Genomic DNA, 18016 nt, shown 5'->3' with positions numbered 1-18016 from the left:
CTAAACCACCAGGAAAGCCCATGTCGTAGCATATGTCAGAGTTTCATTCCCTTTATGACTGAATAACATTCCGCTGTATGCATATGCCCTGTTTCGCCCGTCCGTTCATCTGTAAGTACACACTCGGGTTGAGGGCTTCCCCGTCTTGACTCTTGTGCATGGCGCTGCACTGAGCACTGCTGTGCAGCCCTCTCCTTGAGTCCCTGCTTCTCAGTTACTCTGGGTAACGTTTTAGGAGTAGAATTGCTAGAGCATATGGCAGTCTGCTTGCTGAGCTAAATGTAGTTTCAACTTTTCCAAAGCAGCTGTACCATTTTGCATTCCCAATAGCAATATATGAGGTTCCAGTTTCCCCACATCCTCACTAATATGTGTTACTGTCCGTCTTTTTGATTATAGCTATCCTAATGGTTGGACATGGTATCTCCTTGTGGTTTTGATATGTGTTTCCCTGTGACTAATGATATTGGATGTCTGTTTGTGTGCATATCAGCCATTTGTGTCTTCTTTAGAGAAATATCTCTTTAAATCTTTTGCCTGTTTTTAAATTGGGCTCTTTATCTTAATTGTTGAGGTGTCATTTTCTTTTTTTTTTAATATTTATTTTTATTTATTTATTTGGCTGCACCAGGTCTTAGTTGAGGCACACAGGATTTTTGATCTTCATTGAGGAAGACTTCTTTTTAGTTGCAGCATGCAAATTCTTAGTTGCAGGATACGGGATCTAGTTCTCTGACCAGGGATTGAACCTGGGACCCCTGCGTTGGGAGCAACAGGGAAGTCCCAAGGTGTCATATTATTTATGTGATCTAGACTCAAGTCTCGTATCAGATACATGATTTGCAAATATGTTCTCCCATTCTTTGTGTGGTTTTCGCTTTCTTAATGGTGTCCTTTGAAACAGCAGTTTTTAATTTTGATGAAATTCGATTTATTTTTTTCTTTTATTGCTTGCACTGTTGGTGTCTGATATATGTTTAAGAAACCGTTGCTTCATGCAGGATCGTAAAGATTTACTCCTGTGTTTTCTTCCAAGTTTTATATTTGGAACCCTTACATTTAGGTCTTTGATCTGTTTTGAGCTAACTTTTGTAAATACTGTGATTTGTGGTCCAATATTTTTCTTTTGCATATGGATACTCAGTTGTCCCAGGGCCTGTCTGGTGGCTCAGTGGTAAAGAATCCGCCTGCCAGTGCAGGAGACGTGGTACCATCCCTGGGTTGAGAAGATCCCCTGGAGAAGGAAATGGCAGCCCACCCCAGTGTTCTTGCCTGGGAAATCCCGTGGACAGAGGAGCTGGGGGAGCTACAGTCCGTGGGGTCGCGCAAGAGTCAGGCACGACTTAGTGACTGAGCAGCAGCCCCCACCCAGTTGCCACAGCACCATTTTTGGAAAAAGCCTTTTTTCCCCTTGAATTGTCTTGGTACCCTTGCCACACTGATTGGTTTTCTAATGTTAAACCAATCATCAGTAATAATGTATTCAACTTTTTCATATATGGTTGGACTCAATTTGCTAAAATTTTGTTAATAGTTTTGCATCTGTCTTAATGAGGGATATTGGTCTGTAGATGTTCTTTTCTTATAATGTCTTTCTTCCATTTTAGCTTCAGAGTAATACTAGCCTTATAGAATAAGTCAGAAAGTGTTCCTTCCTCTTCAATTTCCACTAAGAGTTTCTGTAGATTGGTTACTATTTCATCCTTAAATTTTTGTAGAATTCACCAGTGAAGTTATTTTGGCTTGGAAGTTTCAATTTCTTTAGTACATATATGACTGTTCAGCTTATCTACTTCTTTGGTAGTTTGTATGTTTCAAGAAATCCATTTCACTTGAGTTGTTGAATTTATTGACATGTTTTTCATTAATAGTCACTGATTATCATGCTTTAAATGTATATAGATTTTATTTTCCTCTTAATAGTAATTTGGGTCTTTTTTTTAACCTCATCAGTCTAACTAGAGTTTTATCAATTTTATTGATCTCAAACAAGCCAGCTTTTGGCTTCATTGAATTTTTTTTTTTTCCCTACTTGATCTTTATTTCATTTTCCTGCTTACTTTGGATTTTATTTACTCTTCTAGTTTCTTAAAGTGAAAGCTAAGGTCATTGATTTGATGCTGCTCTCTTCCAACACAGGCATTTGGTGCTATAAAGTTCCATCTAAGAACTGCTTTGGCTACCTCCCACAGATTTTGAATGTTTTTTTTTCATTTTCATTTAGTTCAAAACATTTTGGGTTCTTTGTATACATATGGGATATTTAAAAGTGTGTTAGTTTCTAAATAATTGGGCATTTTCTAGATATCTTTTTGTTATTGACTTTTAATTTAATTCCATCATGGTTAGACATGTTTTGTACGACTTGAATTCTTTAGGTTTTATGGAGACTTCGTCTGTGACCCAGAAGTGGGATCAGCAAGGTTTTTGTTTTTTAAGGGCCATACAGTAAATAATTTAAGCTTATGGGAGATACAGTCTCTGCTTCAACTACTCAACTCTGCCGTTGTAGCCTGATTGCAGCCATAAACAAAACGTAAATGAATGGGCATGGCTTTGTTACAGTTCAGCTTTATTTACAAAAGCAGGCAGCTGGTCTTTTGTTTCTAGTTTGCCAATCTTTGATCTAGAATGTCAGTCATCTTGGTAAATGTTCTGTGCCACTGCTCTTATTGGGTGGCATGTTCTATAAATGTCAGTTAAGGTGGTTCGGTTCAGTTCAGTCTCTCAGTCTTGTCTGATTCTTTGCAACCCCATGGACCGTAGTACGCCAGGCCTCCCTGTTCATCACCAACTCCCGGAGTTTATCCATTGAGTCAGTGATGCCATCCAACCATCTCATCCTCTGTTGTCCCCTTCTCCTCCTGCCATAAATCTTTCCCAGCATCAGAGGCTTTTCAAATGAGTCAGCTCTTCAAATCAGGTGGCCAAAGTATTGAAGTTTCAGCTTCAACATCAGTCTTTCCAGTGAACACTCAGGACTGATATCCTTTAGGATGGACTGGTTGGATCTCCTTGCAGTTCAAGGGACTCTCAAGAGTCTTCTCCAACACCATAGTTCAGAAGCATCCATTCTTCAGTGCTCAGCTTTCTTTATAGTCCAACTCTCACATCGATACATGACTACTGGAAAAACCATAGCCTTGACTAGACGGACCTTTGTTGGCAAAGTAATGTCTCTGCTTTTGAATATGCTGTCTAGGTTGGTCATATCTTTCCTTCCAAGGAGTAAGTGTCTTTTAATTTCATGGCTTCAGTCACCATGTGCAGTGATTAAGGTGGTTGATGATGATAATTTTCTATCTGGTTATTCCATCAGTTAATGAGAATAGTATTGCTATATTCAAGTGTAGCTATGGATTTGCTTATTTTTCTTTCAGTTCTAGCTTTTTTTTCTGCCTCATTTGTAGTTCTGTTGTTAGTTACATAAACATTTAGGATGGTCACATACTTTTGATGAAATGGAGGTAGATATATGTTACAGTGCCATTTTCTGCCTGTGGTCCTTTGATTTCTGTTTTCAGTTGTGGAACAGAACATTTCGGATGAATTTCTGATGATCTCTTCTCAGGTGCATGCTGCTAGTAGAATACAGTCATCCAGAATATGATAATTCCGAGTTTGGTATTTCCATCTCCTCTTGAACATTTCTAGCTATTGATTTCCATTGTTTTGGTTCATGATCATGTACAAGTCTTTGAACACATTTATTTAGCCATATACTGTCCTTTTCTGCTTGTTCTGTTAGATTATAGTGGATCTGATTTAATCAGTTCGTTTACTAGCTGAGTGCATGAACAGCATTTATTTCTCTGCTGGGTCATCATGTAGTCCAGTGTGTAAATACTGTGAATCCTAATTTTGCATGTTTGGGGATTTAGGACACCCAAGAGATTTATGGCTTTCTCACAAATAAACAGAAGAATAATTGCACTTAGTCTGCTTCATGCATGATTTAATTTACCATCATATCATAACTAAGTTTGAGGTATAAATGTTCTAAAGTTGGGTGAATTGCTGTTTTATTTTTATTCGTAGTTTTTTTTTAGCTCATCTTTGAGAAAGCATGAAAGATTTTCATTTCCCTTGTGACTCTCATGAGCTGCAATCATTTTTCCACCTAACGCTGCTGTGTCTGCCCAGGGATTTCTCAGTCCCAGCCTCTCACGCACACATTTCTTTTCTTGTTGGAGTGTAAGCTTATGGGGGAGTGTCCCTGTGTACCTGCTTGGTTAAGTATCTTGGGGGACCGGTGTGCATTTCTTCAGAGAGGCACACATTTGTAGTTGCTTCTCTTTTCACTAGGAAAATAAAGAGGGTTTTATTGAAAACAATTGCATTTTTTTTCCTTCTCTCTGAATCTAATAAAGTTTGGGAAGGTTGTTTGGGAAGGTTCTCGTGTTATTCCAAGAGAGTATCCTGAGGTAACTGTAAGATTATTAAGATGTTTGATAATTTTTTCCCATAAGGCGTGGGTTTATTTTTGTCTTTTCCTCTCACAAGTTACCTTTTTAATGGAAAATTGTTAATCCTCCTTAAGCAGAAGTTCTGAGAAATAAAACCAGATGCTATAGTTGTTACTGCTATACCCACCAGTCAGAGGAGCTCTGGACGGAGGACAGATACATTGATGAAAAGAATTGCTCCCAGGAGCCAAGAATAGAGCTTTGGGTTGAACAGGGGATTTTTTTTCCCTCACATATTTACACTAAGTGGGCTTCCCTGATGGTTCAGTGGTAAAGAATCTGCCTGCAGATGCAGGAGATGCAGGTTCAATCCCTGGGTCAGGAAGATCCACTGGGGAAGGAAATGCCAACCCACTCCAGTATTCTTGCCTGGGAGATCCCATGGACAGAGGAGCCTGGCAGTCCATGAGGTCGCAAAGAGTCAGACATAACTGAGCAACTAAGCAACAGCAACAACAAAATTAACACTAAGTAGTTATTAAAATAACAGTTCCATGCACACTGTGTTCAGGGATAACAAAAGATGGCGAGGACTCTTTCTACATAGACAGGAGGCACTTTTCACGTTGACACTACAACAAAAGTGCAGGTTGGGCACGGAGCCGTGGTATGTTTTAACTCTCCTGTGTGCTCATGTGGTGAGCTCTCGGGGCTGGTTGCTAGGAGAAGCTGAGAGCTCTGCTTTGAGAAGATCACATACACCCCATCGATCCTGATGAACATTTTCTGAGACTTGGAGAGAGAATCAGGAATTTCCCACATGGTCTGGAATGGTGGTGGGTGATGGGGAGGAGGTGGAGAAAGCTTTCCCTTCAAATAAGAAAAAGATCTACTTCAGAATACCCGTAACTTTTTTTCCTTAAAATTTCAGGAAGAAGATACATTTTAAGGTCATTGCTTTGACTTTTATGCTAAAGACCCAAATTTCATGTAAAGAATTGATTGTTCAATCAGAAACATGTCAAATGATTTTGATTAGGGTCTGAGACATCTGTGTTCTACCCCAGAACTGGTATTACTTTTTTGACAAAAGGCGGCTCAGGGTTGAGTGTGAGTCTCCCCCAGTCTTGCCTTCCTCTTGAGCGTGTGCTTTGTATTTCCAGCTCTTCAGTGCCGTGCTCTGCAGCCAAAACGCCTCATCCGGTGTTGACCCCAGCGGCTGCTAACCAATCGAAGCAGGTAAATTGCAGATTTTTGCTTTGCTAATGTGACATGCAGTGACTGTCCTTGTAACTGAAGACAATCTGGTACTAAGTCCCCACACTGTTTATTTTTTATTTTATTAAAAAATTTTTTTCCCACGTCTTTTAAATGAACTCTGAAAAAGACCTGTGATCCTTTCCCCACAATTCATGATGGTCTTGACCTAGTAGGTCAGTCAGGACCCGATGATGTCTTTGTCAACCATGTGACATTCTGCATCTGGTAATCTTGGGTCATAATTCTCTGTAGGGAGGGTATCTGTATGGAGTTGAAGTTTACTTTCATTTAATCTTGTCTTAGTTAACCCATACAACAGCCATATAGACAAGACAGATGTTCAGCTACATTTCACTAATGAAGAAACCAGGGCTCAAGTGGCTGACACAGGCTTCCACCTGTAGTGGATGGGGAACCAAGGCTGGAACCCATCTTCCGGCTTCTCCCTGCCCACTGCTTTGTTCCTTGTACCTTTGGGCATCAGCCTCCAGGGAGTAGAGTCTTCTGCTTTCTCCTGTCATCCTTGTTTCTCAGCCTGTGAATTTTCAGTGATGTTTGTTATGTCTGCCTGCAGGCTCTTGCCTGATAAACATGGTCTCTTACGAAAATAAGTTATATTGTAGACAGCTAAACAATCCAGAAGAAAGTAATAGGAGATGGTGGAAAGGCAGATCAAGCCCTCTCTGAAACTTTCCCTAAGAAAACCTGGTTTCTCTGCTACTCAACTCTGTCTCTAGAAAGGTCATTTTAGACTGTGTTTGAGATTGACCCTCAGAACTTGCTTAACGTGAGTTCTCAGACATGGCTGTCTCCTCCGTAGTTTGCCCTGACTTAACATGGCACTTCAGCAGTTAGCATTTGGTCTTTCTTCTGGAGCTTTCCATCTTCGCCTTGGAGGACACGTGGTGAGGCACAAACCATAACGAACAAGAGAGAAAGAGCATTGACTGGAGATGGATAAGTTGGGCGGTTTTGCTTCTTACCCTTACTATAAGTTTAATTGAGAGCCAGGATGTATTTCATTCATTTACTTCTTCCTTCATTTGGGTTTCAAACACCCTGATGCCTTTCATGTGCTGAGCATCGCGTTAGGCACTGCGGGCTCGGCAAGTAGGACCCTGTTTTCTTGTGCTTGTGGAGTATTCCCATTTCTGAGACGATATCACATTTAAACATATTGACCTAAGTTGAAACTGAAGAACAAAATTTAACTGAATAGAAGTGTTTGTGCTTGCTTATTTTAAATTATGTCATTATTTTACGTGTTCCTTTATTCCAAAGACTGTTTTGTGGGTCACGTAAATGTTTTCCTCCTATTACAGGGATCGCTGATAAATGCCTTAAAGCCATCTGGGCCCCCACCAGCACCCAGTCCGTTGTCATCTGGTGATAAAGCTTCAGGTCAGTTTGCACTTTTGTTTTAGTGAAAATAAGAGGTGAAAGATATTTTCCACAGAGGAATTTAATTGTTCTAGATCACAAGGGCAGTTAATGTAAAATCAAGTAAAGACATACTTGAAAAGCCTCAGGGGACGTAGAATCTCCAGGAAGTCAGTGTGCCCTTTGGCAGCTCTGTAGACTTCTGAAATAGGAGAGCAGTAGGAGAAAGCCTTCCTTTAAACATTTTTCCTAAAAAGAGGACCTGCCTTGTTGGATATCGAAGTTTTGAGAGAAGTAGATCCAAATGTTGAACTCTTATATCTTCTACTAAAGGGAAAGGAAAACTCTCTGGGTTTTTAAGGATAATTCAAAAGCCAGTAAAATATAGAAAGTAAAATGGATCCGTTACAATATACGATAATATGATAAATGGAGAGCCTCCCTGGTGGTTCAGATAGTAAAGAATTCACCTGCAATACGGAGACCTGGATTCGATCCCTGGGTTGGGAATATCCCCTGAAGGAGGGTATGGCAACCCACTCCAGTACTCTTGCCTGGAGAATCCCATGGACAGAGGAGCCTGGTGGGCTGCAGTCCATGGTGTCGCAAAGTCAGACACGACTGAGCAACAAAGCATAGTGCACGATAAGTGGATGTAATCCAGTATTGAAAGACTGAGCTTCACATGCTTCCAACACTCAGGCCTCTTAACTGAAATTAGTTTTTACAGTCACCATGAAGTGCTCTGACCAGGCATCCTTGCTGGCCTGAGCCCACCTGATGCAGAAGCGTGCCTGTGCATCCAGCCTAGTTGAATGCAGGCCTCTGCTGCTGGCTCCCTGTCAGAGCCCGCTTCACTCGGCATGCGTCACTTTTTGCTGCAGGGCTCTTGTGCCACCCACAGCCCAGCATTCTCCCTGTGCTCTGAACTCCAGCTTTTATTTTGATTCATGCTCTCAAGTGGGTCTTTAAGCTAATAAATTCTGTCAGAGATGCTGAACTTCACACATGAGTAGCCTGCCTACCGTAATCTCTACATAGTCATGCTGTCATCCCAACTTCCTCTGTAGTCAGAAGCTTTCTCATTGGATACTGGGTTTATCCTCAGTAAATATTCCTTACACTCAGAAGAAAACCATTGTGTAGCCAATGCTCTATTCTAGAATTCAGACTAATGCACAGTTTTTATCGTATAAGCCTCCCATGAGAAGGCAGTATGTAGCGCTTCTCGACTAAGAGCTAAAACTTTAACTTAGAAGGGAAATTTTAGTGCAGTTGTCAAAGACTTTTGAATCATTTAGGATTCAAATTAAGAAGTTTGTTTCCATTTCTGGCTAATATTTTAGAAGAAAGTTTGAAAGGTTATATATCCTAACCTCTTTCAAGGATTTTATTGGAGAGTTTTTTGTCACTCTTGAAATTAAGAGTCAAGAACATCTCAGGGGCAGTTAGCATGACTTGGAAAGAAATTTCTAAGATTCATCATTCAATGATGATTGTGAAATATTCGCTCTCATTGCTAGATGTCCTTCTGTTTCTATTTGCCAGAAACAGACTTTTTTTGAGCAGGAAAATTTCCCTGAAAAACACTATTTAAGAGTTTGCAAAAACTTCTAACAAAAACAAAAAGTCATCTCTGAAACCTCTACAGAATAATTCCCTTATTAATTAATAATGGAAACACCTTCATTGTTTTCCTGATTTTAAAACTGTTGCTGCTGCTACTGCTAAGTCACTTCAGTCATGTCTGACTCTGTGCAACCCCATAGACGGCAGCCCACCAGGCTCCCCCGTCCCTGGGATTCTGCAGGCAAGAACACTGGAGTGGGTTGCCATTTACAGGACCACAAAAAGTCTACCGTGTGGAACTGTATAATGTAGAAAATTTGTAAGTTCCCTATTCCAGAGATAACAGCCCTCAAAGAATTGATGTGTCTTGGGGTTTGATGTATATCTGTTGGTTTCTTTAAACAAAGATAGCCATATCCTGTATATACTGATCAGTAATCTGTCCCCTCTCCTCCCTCCCCCCAGGAAAATATCATGTTCATCTTTTCAGGTCTGGTACAAGTCTGCCTGTCTCATTTTAATCCCTTCGCTGTACAGTTGTACCCTGTTCAGTTTTTACCAATACTCTGCTGATAGTTCAGATTGTTCTTAACTTTTCAAAATTATAAGTAAGGCTGCTTTAGACATCCTTGTCCGCATCACGTTGTATTATAGTAGTGTTTTAGATAATTTTGCAAATCTTTACTCCATACTCATGTAAACAGAAGATGCTTTTTCTTATTGTTTGGGTTGGTTTGATTTGGGCTTCTCAAGTGTAATTCCCCCAGCCCCCTTCTCCTTTTAGAAGGAGAGGGAGAGGTGGAGGGGAGAGTGTGGGTACTGCCCCAGCCTGTTAGTGAGCAGCCACAGTACACCAGATGTGGGGAGACAACGGACTACACTGTAACTCTCCACACTTCTCTGTGTGACAGCAGTCGTGTTACCTCTGTAATAAAAAATAAAGAAGCAGACCTGTTATTAACTAATAGTAATACAGGAAGTCTCTGGAAACCAGAGACGTGGCGAGAAAGCAGCAGCCGGGAAGTCACTGCTCAGAGACGTTTCACACGACCTGCTTCCCCTTGGAGTTTCTTTTCCTTTGCTATATATCACATTTCATTAATTGCAGAATCTACTTTTAAAGCCTTAAATTTGACCTGCACTCCAGTTACGTTGATGTCTTTCCTGGAAAGGGTAAAGTGGCATGCCTTGGTTTGAAATTGACAGTTGACAGGGCCAGAGAGCCCATTCAGAGACCTTGAGCATGACCGAGTCCTCACTCTCCCCTTGACTGCTGACCTACAGGAAGCACGTGACCTGGGGCTGCGCTTTGCGTGGCACTGCGCATTCAGTGCCACAGGGAATTAAACTAAAATGGTGTTTGGTTTTTTGTAATGCTCTTCTTTTTTTCCCATAATTCCAGGACCAGTGGCAACCAAGATAGAAACAGCTGTGACTTCTACCCCGTCTACTGTTGGGCAGTTCAGCAAGCCTTTCTCATTTTCATCAGGGTCAGTTATAAACTTAAGTTTTGTGGCAGATCACAGAATCCTTATAGATTGCTTCTCCAAATGTTATAGTCAGCGGGTATACTTATATGAAGCCAGAGTTCTTATCTCCACAGTGACACATTTAATGATAGTGGGAGTAGCTTAGTGTCCTAATGTAAATCTGTTTGTCCTTTTCGATTCAGTTTTATATGTGTGTTCTTACTGGCTTGTTTGTTTTGTTGTTTAGGATAAGCCTTGTTTGGGTAGTGGGTCTGTGGTTGCTCTAGTTTATCACACCGAGATCTTTTCATTCTGACACCATCTGGCGGCTGGGTGAGACCTTGGATTGGCTTCGCTGCCCCGAGAGGTCACATTATACTAGACTGCTGAGCAATCAAGACAGTGGCCATTTAAGAACTGGGGTTTTATATAGATGTGGGGAAGTCCATTTCTGTTTCATTTTTTTAAAAGTGATGATGTCTGTACTTGTCAAATTGAGTTATTTTTAAAAACAAAAGGGTCTTCTAACCCTCAGTCCAAAGGAAGTTCTTATTAACGTTGGAGGGGGCGTACCTTTTCACTATCCTGTGAACACTCATCATGAAACCTGTGAGAGTTGGCAGAGCATCTCTCTTCTTTGGGGTGGAGTTAGTCTCTGTGTGGCTGAGATAAATACTCATCCAAAGATTGTTTTCACCGTGAAGGGTTACACATTCAGTTCCACTAGAAAAGCCTCTTAAGCTCTTCCAGTTTATGCTTTTGTAACTGGAATCACACTGACCACAGTCTCTTTTCCCTGCTGTGAGTTTGTTTCTTGAACACCCTTCAGCCTAACACATTACGAGAAAGGAGGGTGTTAGAATAGAATTTTAAGGGGGAAATCATATATATTTTCCTGTAAATCATTAGTTTTCTACTCCCCAAAGGTAGTTTGACGCACAGTTTTAGAGAGTAGGTCAGTTCCGGGAGCTACCGCATCTGTTAATTAATCTTTACTTCTGTGAACCTGATACTCTTCTTCCCGTCTTTAAAATAACCTACAGAGGTTTGGGTCATGGGTCAGCTGCTTACCTCTGTTACATCAAATTTCTTCACCAGGGTTGAGACAAAGAAAGTGATTTGTTTTCTTTTTTTTTTTTTAAGGTGATAAAATATTTAACACATCTTAGGTGGTCTTGGACCATTTGATGAAGCCAGTGACGAGTTTAAAAAAAAACCCAACTCTACTCTTTACTGTTACTTACTCTATTTGATATGCTCGGCTTTTTATCAGGTTGGCCAAAAAGTTCATTTGGGGTTTTCCATAACATCTTACAGAAACGCCCAAATGAACTTTTTGACCAATCCAACAGTTTTTAATTTGCTATTTGAACTTTTCTCAGAATGAGTACTCCATTCTGGCTCAACTGGTGCTGAGTTTTCTTCTTTGCTTATAGTGTCTTCACTCACAGGGTGAAGAAAATGTACAGAAAGAGAGGAGAAGATGAAAAGAATCAGATAGGTTTTTGAGGGACTTTTCCTGGTGGCCTAGTGGTTAGGGTACAGCTACAGCGCTTTCATTTCTGTGGGCTGTGTGCAGTGCCTGGTCGGAGAAGTGAGATCCCACAAGCCACTTGGTGCAACCAAAATTTTTTTTTAAAAGTTTCCGAACCAAATTTCCCAGCTGAGGACTAAGCGTTTTGTCCGAACAGCAGAGACAGTGGCTTCCATTTCACACTGTCTGTTGTCTCCCCCAGTGGCATGCGCTGTCCTGACGTGCTCCCTGGGGGGGTCATAGGCTCCTCCTCACCTAGCCCATCCCGTCCGCCTCACTAGGCGAGCCAGCCGCTCCGGCCACCGTCCCAAGGCACAGTCCTAGTGCTCCTTCACTCCCCTGAAATAGGTCCCCAGCCCCGCTACCATGGGGAGCCTGGCTGTTCCTCCAAGGCCTCCTCACTGGCGGCTTCCCTCTCACCTCACCCACACATCGCTCCCCTCCACGCTCTGAGAGCTCTGCGCTGCGGCTTCAGAGGCAACGCGCTTGCTGATGTTTATCGATAGATTGCAAGTCCCTGAGAGTAGATTATGTGAATGGATTATAAATGTACTGTTAGAGGGCAGTGTTGTGCCTTAAGTCTGTTCATTTTTAACTTCTTTTCTTCCACCCCCTAGGACTGGCTTTAATTTTGGGATAGTCACACCAACACCATCTTCTAACTTCAGTGCCACACAAGGTACAGTCTCTGCATTGAGTCGCCTCACTTTTCGTGTTTCCCTCTAAACAAGTGCAGGTTTGAGGGAGGCAGGTTGGTTGACATTTTACTTGCTGCTGCATTTTGCTTAAAGTATCTGCAGTGAACTTGGTGTTGATATTATGCATTAGAAATAGGCTGGATTTAAGAAACTGTGGGGAATGACTTTTGTCTTCATAGTTAAAAACTCAGAAAGGGTTTGCTTTTAGAAAGGCAAGGCTGTGCTTTAAATGTGAATGTTTACACGCAAATTAAAATTTCTTTCTCCATCTTTGTCATATGGTATTTAAATTTATATCAATTTTTAATAATCATAATATGTAGTGAAACTATATGTAACTTTGTTCTGTATTTTCCCAGTTTCCTGTAGAGTGTTAATCATACTTTCATAATTTAAAAAAAATTTTTTAATGAAGTCAAAATTGTATCAATTTGTAGGTTGAGATAGGCAATGGTAAAGAATCCACCTGCCAAGGCAGGAAACGCAAGAGATGCTGGTTCAATCCTTGGGTTGGGAAGATCCCTTGGAGGAGGAAATGGCAACCCACTCCAGTATTCTTGCCTGGGAAATTCCATTGACAGAGCCTGGTGGGCTGCAGTCCACGGAGTCCGACAGGCCTGAGTAACTGAACACACACACACAGTACTGTAGAAAGGAAAGACTAAACTCATGTTTCTTTCCTTGATAACCTATCAGGAGACACACTTGTCCCGCGCACGCTGGTGCGGATCTGCCAGCGTCTGTTGTTGTTTAGTCACCGAGTCGGGTCTGGCTCTTTTGCAGCCCCCATGGACTGTAGCCCGCCAGACTCCTGCTGTCCATGGGGTTTTCTGGGAGTTGGTTGCCATTTCCTTTTCCTGGGGATTTTCCCAACCCAGGGATCGAACCTGAGTCTCTTGCATTGCAGGCAAATTCTTTATCACTGAGCCAGCTGGGACGCTCAGACCAACATCTACCAGCATGTTTTTAATGTTTAAAAGACTTTGAGGACCTATCAGAAACCAGATGTATTTTTTAAGTGCCTTCAAGTTCTCAGTTCAAAGTAATTGAATTTACTTCTGTTTTAAAAAGAAAGCTTTTATTATAAAAGTGTTTATATTTTTTATTAAAGTAATACGTTCTAGGATTACACATTGTACCCTTAACCATTGCAGTTCTATTTCCTTTTGGGATTTTTTGCTTCTACCTTTTCATTTAACACAATCCTTCGTTTTCCAGTATTAATGAGAGTCTTGTTTAAATGTCATTTTTAGTGGCTACATAATTTGTCTTGCAGATGTGCCCTAATTTATTTAACCATCCCCCTCATGGACGGTTCAGGCTTTTACCAGGTTTTCCTATAATAAATAAGACAATGACCATCTTTCAACTTTTCCTTCAGCATGTACTTTTATGAGTGCTTTTCTGTGTGTCAGCCCAAGTGATGAACATTTTTTGGTAAAAAAGGGATCTCTTAAAATCTGCTTGAGGAATATTCGGGAGCTGAAAGCATACCAGGCATCCTAAACCCAGTCTGTGTGCGGCACTTAAAAGGTTGTTGATTTCATTCTATCTTTTCTGTCTGGAGCAGTGATTCCTAAACGGTTCTGTCCACTTAGATGTGGCAGAATACCCTTGAGGCCCACTCCTCTCCTGAGTCTCACTTTCTAAAAGAAAAACAGCTCAATGGTATAAAAAGATTGGCAAGAACAAAATAATTGTCAGAAATCCTAAATGAAATACATTAGGAATAAAACACAACAGAAATTCCATAACCATTTTCATTAATACTAGAACAGACAGCAATCCAAAATCACAAGCAACTCAGTACCACATCAGTGATACAAAGAGGGGTTTCTGGAAGTTATCTGTAGATACCAGGGGCTTCGCAGTGTTCCCAGGTGTTTGTGATAGCTAGACTTCTTAAAACCACATGGAGCTAAACACCTCAACAGGCACTTGCAACAGACCAGTTTCCATTTATAATATCAAATTTTAGTCTTCTTTGTTGACCACTTTTTTGACCAGGCCTTGTGAGTACTTTACCTACATTTTATTTCATCTTTGCAACAACTCTATGAGGTATAGCTATTATTATCTGTCTTCCAAATGGAGACCCTGAAGCCCAGAGAAATCAATTAACTTTTCCAGAGTGGCACAGCCAGCAAGTGGCAGAGCCCTCAGCCTCAGCCCCTCATGTCCTTGCCCAGCAGACCACGCTGCCACTGTGAGAGCACTCCGTGAGGAGAGCACTAGGAAGTAGCCCTGAATTGTAGGTAAGAAAGATGACTTGTGGATTGACACTTTGTCCATAAAAGCAAAAGAAAACCTACCATACGGAATCAATTCCTTGTCTTGTCAAGAAGAGGTCCATAGGCTAGCATGTGCTGAGAATGTTACTCCTGAGACACACACACGGGAGGAAATGTGCGTGAGGTCTTTTTGTTTCTCTTGTGGATAACTAGGTTAACTTCAGGTACTCTAGATACAGGTGTATTTGTTGTGACTTAATGGTGATAAAAAGAACGTGTGTTCCTCTCACCTCAGTGAGACGATTCAGTGCTCATGTTCCCACGGAGAAGCACACATTCTGTCTCGCGCAAGGACAGTGCTGTCAGAACAGGCTGTCCTGATGAGGTCAAGGGAGGAGAGAGGCTCTGGCTTAGAGAAGTCAGTGAGGCTGTGGTCGGTCATATTTTGTGACACCCAACCCATCTCCTAATTTCTTTTTCTTGCCAGGGTCAGCACCCCCCACCAAAGAGCCAAGCCAGCTCGATGCATTCTCCTTTGGCGGGGGAGGCAAGCCTTTCTATGAGACCGTTCCTGAAAGCTTACCTTCCTCAGGGACGATGACATCAGCTAGCACAGGAGCGGCTGGTGCCACGCCAGGAGAGTCCGCCCCGCACAGCAGCAGACCCGCAGCCCCTTCTGGAATCTCTCTCTCCACCCCCACTGGCAAGCTGGAGGCGCCACCATCCAAGCTGGGCGAGCTGCTGTTCCCAAGCTCCCTGGCGGGAGAGACTCTAGGAAGTTTCTCAGGACTGCGGGTCGGCCAAGCAGACGAGCCCACCAAGCCAGCCAGCAAGGCACTGTCCCCAGGCGTGACCAGTGCCAGTGCACAGCCCACCAAGACCCCCACCGCCCCCTCCGGGTTCAGTTCTCCCAGCCCTGCGGTGCTGGGGAAGCCCGCAGAGCCCCCCGAGACCACCTCTGCGGCCACCTCGGCAGCGGCACCAACAGCAGCAGCCAGTCCCAGCCCCAGCAGCTCCTCAACAGGCGTCTTTGGCAACCTGCCACTCACCAGTGCGGGCTCCTCCGGGGCTATCAGTTTTGGGGGCCTGTTTTTCAGTGGTAGCAAGACCAGCTTTTCATTCGGAGGCCAACCGACAAGCAGCACAGCACCCTCCTCCTCCCCGGCGTCCACTGCCACGCCCCTGCCCACGTCACTCCCCACCTTGTCGTTTGGCAGCCCCCTGAGCTCAGGGTCTGCCCCCACCCTGCCCACGGGCTCTGGTAAAAGCTCAGAAGCAGCTGCGTCATCGGCTCTGCCCGAGAAGCCAGGCAGTAATGAGGCCTCGACATCAACTGCCTCCCTCCTGGGGCAGCAGCCACCAACCCCGCTTCCCCAGGCTCCGCTTCAAACTCCCGACTCTGGGAAGAAAGAGCCTGCTCTCACCCAGCCTGCCATCAGCAGCCCTAGCACTGAAGCGGCCAGTACCAGTGTCCTGGTGCCTGCAGCTGAGGCTGCTCCGGCAGCCCCTGGGGTCCCAGACATCAAGACGGAAGCGCCGTCCCCAAGCCCCACCGTCTCTGTGCCTGGGCCAGCCACCATCTCGGCACCTGGAGCCTCAAGCACCATCCCTGTGGCCCCAGAAACATCCAGACCTGCCACCACCTCCAGTGGTGTTTGCAGCGCTGCTCCAGGCCCAGCCACGGAGACCCCGGTGTTTGGGATGGCCACTTCTGACTCCTCTGTCTTCACTCAGCCTCCCACTGCCAGTTCCAGCTCGGCTTTCAGCCAGCTCAGCAGCCACACAGCCAGCGCCCCCTCAGCGACCCCCATGTTTGGGCAGGTGGCCGCCAGCACTGCCCCCAGCCTGTTTGGGCAGCAGACGGGCAGCATGGCCAGCACAGCGGCCGCTGCGCCACAGGTCAGCAGCTCGGGGTTCGGCAGCCCTGCCTTTGGCACCTCCACCCCAGGGGTCTTCGGACAGCCAGGTTTTGGGCAGGCCCCGGCCTTCGGGCAGTCAACCAGCAGCCCCGCAAGCAGCTTTTCCTTCAGTCAGCCTGGGTTCAGCTCTGTGCCTGCTTTTGGTCAGTCCGTGTCCTCCACCCCTACGTCCACCAGCGGGAATGTCTTCGGTGCCTCTTCGAGCACCAGTAGCTCCAGCTCCTTCTCATTTGGACAGTCGTCTACCAACAACGGAGGTGGGCTCTTTGGCCAGAACAACCCTCCTGCTTTTGGTCAGAGTCCTGGCTTTGGGCAGGGAGGCTCCGTGTTTGGTGGCACCTCGGCCGCCACCACAACAGCGTCATCCTCTGGCTTTAGCTTCTGTCAAGCTTCAGGTAAGAACTTATGGGAGATTTTTCCTTGGTTGTCCTCCGTATATGAAACATTTGCAACAAGTTTGCATTGCTTCAGAAATGAAAAGGAAGTGAGGGAAAACAAGAGATTCTGGAAAGTCTGTAAGAGGGCTTGGACACTGGCGGCCTTGGGCGTTTCTTTGGTCTAATCACTGGCTCCAGTCTTGCTTCTCCGCAAGTTCTCCACCAGAGTGCCAATTCCATAGGGGAGAAAAACAAGTTTAAAGACATGGCAAGTAATGAATGACTCATGAGTATGAAATGTTAAATTTGGAAGGTGTTTTAGAGGTCATAATGTCCAAAACTGTCAAGCCTGGAGGTGACTGGTCTAATGTCTTTCAGTGCCAGTGGTGGAACCAGACCTAGACTCCAGAGCTCCTCACCCTAGCCCTTTGTTAAATTGTCTTCTGATACCATCTTGCGTCCTAGAAGAGCAGATAGTGACATTTGAAAAGTTGGGGGGTTTTTTTTTTCTATTTTCAGTATAAGTTTTAAAAAATCTTTTAAGTTTTACAGTTTTTTAAAGTAAAATGTAATCCTCACTATTGCATGTCCCATCTTAGCAGCTGCTTTTACTCCAAAAACCAATAGATGGGACACTCCCAAAATCTTTTCTAATCTTCCTTTCTCCATGGTTATCTTATGAAAGGCATTTCTTTAGCAGTCAGGCTCAGAGGGTGAGGGGGTAATCAAAGGTCATTGATTTCTTGGTGGGCATGGTTACAGATAACTGCTAGTTCATTCCTTTGATGATAATATATTTGAAGCTGGCTCATAATTTATTAGAAAGGAAGTCTATTCCTTCCTGTCTTCAATAACTATTTGCTGAACTCCCAGTATGTTCCACTACAATAATGGATGCAAGACACAGTGATGCGAGATAGTTTTGAGATCCACCTAATGCCTTGTGCAGAGGCTGGTCAGCCTGTTTGAGTGATGGGAAGTGTGACAGGTTGGTCTAAACCACAGGCAGAGAGAAGGTCTTGTGGGTCTTAAAAGAGAATAGGATATTTAACCCTATCTCTAGCGCATCTTTTGTTCTGCAGTCAAACTTGAGAATCCTTGTCTACAATCAAAACTATTTCAATACAACCGAGAACCTGTGAAAAACTCTTCCTTCCTGTGGTAACTAGGAGG

At 43.5% G+C, this 18016-nt stretch overlaps 1 protein-coding gene across 3 annotated transcripts in view; it reads left to right on the top strand.

Annotated features, from left to right (window-relative positions):
• Positions 1-18016, top strand: part of NUP214 (nucleoporin 214) — an 89579-nt gene that overhangs the window by 41974 nt on the left and 29589 nt on the right. For 2 of the 3 annotated variants that reach the window (XM_068963787.1, XM_068963780.1), the window contains exons 25-29: positions 5570-5645; positions 6989-7067; positions 10024-10105; positions 12236-12297; positions 15035-16861. In XM_068963787.1, coding sequence (XP_068819888.1) covers positions 5570-5645; positions 6989-7067; positions 10024-10105; positions 12236-12297; positions 15035-16861 — 2126 coding nt within the window. Of the gene's footprint in view, positions 1-5569; positions 5646-6988; positions 7068-10017; positions 10106-12235; positions 12298-15034; positions 16862-18016 lie in introns of all 3 variants that reach the window. The other variant, XM_068963795.1, reaches the window with a different exon arrangement.

The sequence above is a fragment of the Capricornis sumatraensis genome, chromosome 1 (genome assembly GCF_032405125.1).
Source record: "Capricornis sumatraensis isolate serow.1 chromosome 1, serow.2, whole genome shotgun sequence".
Lineage (NCBI taxonomy): Eukaryota > Metazoa > Chordata > Mammalia > Artiodactyla > Bovidae > Capricornis > Capricornis sumatraensis.
This window is presented reverse-complemented; position numbering and strand designations above follow the sequence as displayed.